Source organism: Salvelinus namaycush, chromosome 24 (genome assembly GCF_016432855.1).
Source record: "Salvelinus namaycush isolate Seneca chromosome 24, SaNama_1.0, whole genome shotgun sequence".
Lineage (NCBI taxonomy): Eukaryota > Metazoa > Chordata > Actinopteri > Salmoniformes > Salmonidae > Salvelinus > Salvelinus namaycush.
Genome location: NC_052330.1, coordinates 3186517 through 3193992, shown reverse-complemented (window position 1 = coordinate 3193992; position 7476 = coordinate 3186517). Strand labels below are relative to the sequence as shown.

The 7476-nt window shown below is 47.2% G+C and overlaps 1 protein-coding gene across 1 annotated transcript; it reads right to left on the bottom strand.

Moving 5' to 3' along the window:
- Positions 1–1861: 1861 nt before the first annotated feature.
- On the bottom strand, positions 1862–7220 carry LOC120019513 (N-myc proto-oncogene protein-like). The gene is made up of 3 exons (XM_038962810.1): positions 7117–7220; positions 5815–6520; positions 1862–2707 (listed from the first exon to the last, which is right to left on the bottom strand). Exons 2-3 carry the CDS (start codon positions 6497–6499, stop codon positions 1920–1922), a joined length of 1473 nt encoding a protein of 490 aa, XP_038818738.1. The 5' UTR covers positions 6500–6520; positions 7117–7220; the 3' UTR covers positions 1862–1919.
- Between the last annotated feature and the right edge of the window lie 256 nt (positions 7221–7476).

Here is a 7476-nt window from a genome sequence, read left to right as displayed (position 1 = left end):
GAATGAGAGACAGACACTAGTCTACCAGTGCAGAGAGAGACAGAGAGAGACAGAGAGAGAGAGAGCGACAGAGAGTAAGGGAGAGGGAGCACACACAAAGAGAGTCACAGAGAGACAGACAGAGAGAGACAGAGATATTGTTCACAGTATCAATGGTGATGATTCATGTCCATACTGAGAGGTAATTATTTTCAATGTCTATTTATTTGTCAAAATGAGGTATTTCAAAGTGCTATGAGTCGCAGCACTAAATGTACATTATAAGAATGATACAACAAACATAGTATATCTGTTTCCCCAGTAAGTTCTATGCACCGATACTTACAAATACATAAACAAATGGGGGGAAAAAGAGAAAGAAAAAGGGGTCAGGTACATGATGATAGAACACATTTCTGTACAAAATGATTCACTTTGAATAGAGAGAAGAATAAGAAAATGATGAGATAAAAAGATATCTACCAATAAACTAATTTTCTTACAAAAATATAAGTATCAAATTTTTCACGATCAACACTAAAGCGTAATAAAGATGTGTAGAATTAGTATCATGGTTACAGTACAAAGTAGGACGATAGAAACAAATGAAAACAATATGTCGTTATATTACAATGTTTCGATTGCCCGCGAGGCATTACAGTACTTTATTTTAAAGGTATAAAGTTTCCAGTCTATTAATTGGCAGCTTTTGGACAAAATGTATAAAAATCCAAATAAAAAAATGTATATAAAACAAGGCAGATTCTGAGTGTATTTCTGTTATTTACAGTAATGTTATTTACAGTAATGTTATTTACAAAAGTGTCAGCTAGCAAGGTACACAGTTAGTACATCCCTTGACTTGGGGCGCTATTCAATCTGTATCGCTGGTCACTTCCCATTGAGCCGACATACGCAGAGTTTACCATGAATGCAGTCTCCACTAAATTCAATCACCTTGTAACGCCGAAGTTCCGTGAGACGGATTGAATAGAGCCCTTAGTTTGAGCACCAGTGCACGAGAGGAAGAACAAGAGGGAGAGAGAGAGAGGATGAGAGAGAAAGAGAGACGCCAAAACTTCTTGACATCATTGTCGTGAGCCAACGCGTGACAGCGGTACAGTCTTTGTTATACCGTGGTTTTACTAGTGTCTTCTGTTTGCAGTGGTGAAGGCATAGAAAGCGTACTCTGCTCCTAAGTGAGAACTTTGAACTCTGAAATACACCATGCCCGGGGTGTATTTATTACGCACCCAACGGTAGAAAATGGACTGAAACAGGGGAGGGAATACCTGAACTTGTCCATTGAGAAATGCGGGTTTTTTGCTTTCCGTTACAACATGATTTGCCATGGTGGCCCTAACGAACGTGACCTCTTTGAAAGTCACTAGGTTTGGGGCTATGTAAGTGTCACATTCAGTTCAAGAAAACAAGGTACAAAAAAAAGAAAAATGATACAAGAGAGAGGACCCAGAGAAGCATGCTCCTGCTTTCCTTTCTTTCACCTCCCTCCTTCTTTTCTCTTCTTTAATTTTTCTCCAGAAAAATGTGAAACTCGAAACATTCTTAACGTCAACAAATGTGCAAAGAAAGTGGCGGAAGTGAAAGTCCTGGTGTGTCCCGGCCACCCGCCTCTCCTGTGTCGCTCCAAGTGTGTGTGTGTGTATAAATTGAGACAGAGAGAAGGGGGTTAATCTGGGTTTGTGTGTGTGTGTGTGTGTGTGTGTGTGTGTGTGTGTGTGTGTGTGTGTGTGTGTGTGTGTGTGTGTGTGTGTGTATGTGTGTGTGTGTGTGTGTGTGTGTGTGTGTGTGTGTGTGTGTGTGTGTGTGTGTGTGTGTGTGTGTGTGTGTGTGTGTGTGTGTGTGTGTGTATATATATATGAGTGTGTGTGTGCCTATGTTTGTGTGTACGTGTTTGCGTTATGTGCCACTGACAAGTCTTAGCGAGTCCTGGCCTGCTCCAACGTCCTGATCAGCTGTTGCCTCCGCGCCTGCAGCCTGTCCTTCTCCTGTGTCAGCCGCAGCTCGTCCACCTCCAGTGATGACACATACTCCGCCGCCTTCTTCAAGATCAGCACCTTGGCCGCCTTCTCGTTCCTCGCTAGCTCGGGTACGTGGTCGCGGAGCGTGAGGAAACTGGAGCGGAGATCGTTGCGCCGTTGGCGTTCCAGGATGTTGTGGTTTCGCCGCCGCTCGGAGTCTTCGGAGTCGGAGTTGCCAGAGGAACCGCCGTGCGGGCTGCTGTCCCCGCTGGCGTTGCGTTTGCGTTTGGATCCTGCCGTTGCCACTGTGAAGGAGCCAAATGACGTCAAGGTCGACGACGACGACGATGAAGAGAGGGTGCGGGAAGGTTGGCGAGGAGCGTCAGAGGTCTTGTGTTTCCTGGAGGGGGGCGCGTGGTCATCGTCAGAGGCGTATGGCGAGGGAGCGGCGTAGTTGTGTTGCTGCTGGTGGACCGAACTCTGCTTCAGGATCAGCTCCTGACCGTAACCGTTTGACCCCGCTGGTCCCCGGTTGCTGACGAATCGGCTCACGACGCCAGATGAGGCCACGCCCCCGGAAGCGGCACCCGTCTTCGGCCGCACTGAGATGGTGACCGTGCCGGTGGCCAAGGGCGACAAGCCACGCCGCTTCTCCACGGTGACCACGTCGATCTCTTCGCTGTCCGAGTCATCTTCACCCTCCGAGTCATCTTCGTCCTCCTCTTCTTCATCATCGTCTTCATCTTCTGGGGAAGGAAAACAGAAGAGTGAGTTAGGTAATTGTTCTGACTCACCAACTGTGGGAACTGTCACCTGTGTGTGAGTGTGTGTGGGTGTGTGTGTGTATGTGTGTGTGTGTGTGTGTGTGTGTGTGTCTTTCTGCCTCCATGTGTGTGTATGCCTGCGCGCATAAATGAGTCTGTATGTGTATGTGTGTGTGTGTGTGTGTGGGAGTAGTGAAATCATTACTAAACTCTCTGATCACTGCACAAAGAGAGTACTCTTCATGCTTATTGTCAGTCACCTGTAGCACTAATCTAGTCCACAGGCTTTTACATGCTTCATCTGACTGACTTGTAGACAGGTTGTATTCTTTGTTTTTCAGTCCTACAACCCTTCTTTGGCCTTTCCTGCTCAACTTTACCCACTACAGACATGTTTGAGTTGTGTCCATGTTCTCTCTCTCTCTCTAGAAAAGGTTTTGACATCACCAGGTGGGCAGTTACTGATGATGAAATGGGATACGCAAAGCATTTCAAAAGTCATAGTTCCTGATCGGTGTTAACTTGAAGGATTTCAAAACAAAATATTTAGCTATTTTCCTAATTTACCGCCTTCTTTATCTCCATTTCACCTAAGCTGGTATATTACTGCCGCTGCTTATCACAAGAAGTAAATAAATAAATAATGTGTAGACTTAAATAAATAAAAATAGTAATGGGTAGGCCTCTTTGAAGCCGCGAGAAGAAGAACGCAGTCGTAAGCAGTTGGTAATTGAGGCGGCAGCCCCAGTTAAAATGCCTTTCTGATAATGGCTATCATTATCAGCTTAGTCATTCGTAAAGCACTGTGGCATTTTACGGCTTACAGTAACCCACTTCTGACGCCTAGACCCTCCGGAGGCCATCTAGCACACACACACACACACACACACACACACACACACACACACACACACACACACACACACACACACACACACACACACACACACACACACACACACACACACACACACACACACACACACACACACACACACACACTGAGAAGTTGGCACAGGAATCAAAACAGAACCACAGCACAGACTCAGCTGGGTGGTAAGGGGGTGTGTCTCGCTTCTCCCTCTCTTTTCCCCTTACCCTCTCCTCTCCCTTCCCTCTGTTCTCCCCCCTCTCTCTAGACAGACCACATGTGAAGCTGAGACAGCCTGGGTGATATGATATCTGGCTCAGTGGGAAAATGGGTCATACTAGTAGTGAGTGAGTGAGTGAGTGAGTGAGTGAGTGAGTGAGTGAGTGAGTGAGTGAGTGAGTGAGTGAGTGAGTGAGTGAGTGAGTGAGTGAGTGAGTGAGTGAGTGAGTGAGTGAGTGAGTGAGTGAGTGAGTGAGTGAGTGAGTGAGTGAGTGAGTGAGTGAGTGAGTGAGTGAGTGAGTGAGTGAGTGAGTGAGTGAGTGAGTGAGTGAGTGAGTGAGTGAGTGAGTGAGTGAGTCTCCTCGTCTCCTTTCCTTTTCCTACACTGACGTGAAAGAGATGGTCTGGTGAAAGCCAGCACCTGGTTGTCAGATATCCACCATATTGCTCAAAGCTCCTTTATTTTCCCAAATGATCAACGCAGATGAAGTGGAGATGGTGAAGAGAGGGAGCCACTTCATATGGAGGTGTATTCTTCATTGTTTTAAATGAATAATGTACAGATACACATGTGACAGGTGCCTTTGGCTTCCAGGCATACTGTAGGTGTTCTGATAAGTGTTGTATAAATCAACATTTGATCAGAGAGTCATCCCATGATCTGCTATTGGGTACCAAATGCAGGAGGCCTATTCTGTGTCCATAGGACTTGGAACATGGATAGGATATACGTTGGTATCTATAGTGACACTGTCTAATTCTGCCTTTCAAGTCTGCAGGGCGTCTACTACTCTTTTTGATGGCAAGGTGAGGAAAGCGCGTAGAGAAAAAAGCGAGAGATGCGACTTAACGCTGCGAGCGGAAGAGGCCCATGCAAACGGTTTCATCTGCAGGCTGGCGGGGCGGGGGAACGTGGTGTGATTGGATCACCGGCTTTAAGCCGAGGCGCTGGACCGGCGCCAGAGAGACAGCTGTCGAGATGGGAGCGCCTGTTCAAAGCTGTCAGCCCCCTAAAGAAACAGGCCCTCCTCCTCTTCTCTCCAGCTATCTTTCTTTTGCCAGCGGGACGGTTGCTTTTGGCAAGGCTCTATAGCCCAAGCTTCCAGCCGGCGCTGCCCAGTTGGAGGTCTCGGTTTTACTACCGTTTCGCAGGCGTCACAAAAGAGCTCTAGTAACGACTCGCGTGAGTTCGTCGTACCATGGGTCCATGCCAACTGCCAAACGAACGTTGGGCTATTTAGGGTGTTAGAAGAACCTATTATCCTGTTATTACAGAGGTTGAATTTTCCACTTTGTTGTTATCAACGACCCCCTTTCCGAAACACACTCACACACATCCTCAACACTAAACACTATAAATGGCTTTTTACACAATGCTGTCTAATTCATGCTGGCATGAATGGCATTCGTTGAATATGTAAGAAGCAATTTCACACCCGCGGGAGCCCTAGTTATTTCAATAACCCTAGCGTAAAGTGTGTAATCATAGCATCCAACGAATCGTGAAACAAGGCCCTTTATCAAGTAGTCCGTTTATTTAGCGCGTTCTAGATTGGGACTATCTGACTGCGCCAAGTACATCGCGCTATACAACCCGTGTGTCTAGATGTTCGGTGTAAAGGGGATCTAAATTCGTAATGCACACAATCCTCCAATTTTACTGCCATCTGCCGGTGAAGCGTCTGCCTATTACATAAACCCTCTCATTCACTGTGGCACAACCACTCACTACAAGGTAATCCTATTCTGGGCCAGTCATTTGAACTCTTAACTTCCAATCACCCCAATTACCATTACGCGAACAAGACAATAATAATAACAATAGCCTAATAATAATGCCATCTGTTATTTGAAGCAGAATGATATCAATTCAACAAACTAAAACTGGGTTCTTGCATTAGTATTGAGGTTTTAGGCTGTTAGCTGTTGTTTTGTAGGTTACTGTAATCAAAACGAAGGGTATTTTGCGTATGCATCCTCGCCGAAGGTATTCGCTTACCAGAGTCGCTCTGAGTTTCCTTGGCGCTACAATGGACAGTAGAGGCGGGGACCGTCCCAGGTGGACATCTGCTGCTGCTGCTACCGTTTCTTTTGTTGACAGGGAAGGGGAAGACTATCGTGGGGTCCACACACTCCGACACGGAGCGGCTCAGCTCAGACGCCTTGGTAGTGATGACAGCGGCAGTAGTGACATTTTTACTAACTCCACAGGCAGCCGCTGTGGAAATGGCTTTGCTCAGCTTCTCTGTGACCACCCTCTCTAGCTTTTCCCTGGCAGAGAAGCCGCTCCACATACAGTCCTGAATGATGATGGAGTTGGGGTTATTATTCAAAGCGGAGCCGCCGAACAGGTCTCCATCCGACGCACCCCAAATATCTTCCTCGGGCAGGAGCAGAAGCTCCGAGGTCCATTCGCACCCCAGCGGGTCGCCTAATCCAAAACTCATGGGACCTGCTGCCGAGTCGCCCCAGTCCCCCACGGACGCGTAGGCCAGCTCCCCCGGTAGCGCCGCTCGGCTCGGAGAGAGGGGCGGCGTAGGCAGTAACTCAAATTTCTTCCAGATGTCCTCCCCGGGAGGCGCAGAGTCGGGACCGCAGAAATAGAAGTCATCCTCGTCTGGATAGAAGCAGGGTTGTAGTGAGTCAAAATCCATGTCGGAATTTTTACTTATAATCGCCGGCATTCTATCCCACACTTGGAAAGCCTGTAGAGAAGGACACGGGGATAGTTTAGACACAATGGAATAAGGCAGACACACATCTCCATACAGTTCCTATTGTAAAGCCCAGATAACCTACACCGTATGCACAACATTCTACAGCCAGCCAGCCAAGTGCTCAAACGTATTGCAAGTCCTTTGGAAAGAACAGAGGCGAGTGTGGGTAAACTGACATGAAGTCACCTTTTCCGCTATGATGGTGTTCTTGGCATATTATTCAAAAAAGAATACCAGTTGTATTTTTTATTTGTTAACCTTTATTTAACTAGGCAAGTATTAAGAACAAATTATTATTTACAATGACGCCTACACCGGCCAAACCTGGACCAATTGTGCGCCGCCCTATGGGACTCCAAATCACGGCCGGTTGTGATATAGTCTGGAATCGAACCAGGGTCTGTAGTGACCCCTCTAGCAATGAGATGCAACGCCTTGGACCGCTGCGCCACTCGGGAGCAATTATAACTATTAAAAAGTATATCTACTCTAAACGTCCCATGACATTCGTATTCGTTTGCAGGGTGACCATTTGGGAGTCAATAAAATAAGCGACACTTTCACCCAAAAAGAAAGATGCTCACCTCGCGTTGACTGAGGTTGTGGTGTGAGTCGTGTGTTGTCTCGTCACTCTCTCTCGCAGTTCAGTTCTAAACTCTTGGAGCACACATGTACTCTTGTGTCGCGCAGACAGATCTCTGACACACATTGTATGGGCTACGGAGTGTTATAGCCTACACTCCAATCTACTGTGTGTGTTGGAGGGGAGCTCCGCCCACGGAGGGGCGGGTCCGGGCTTGGTAGACGGCGTGAGGCAGACCGGCAGGCATGTTGGCTGGCTCGCAGCGTAGCTTTCTATAGCTCACGACAGGCTTTAATCCCTCCCCAGAGAATAAATATTACATTATCATCCCTTATCCTCCATTATGGCTAATTTCCTCCCC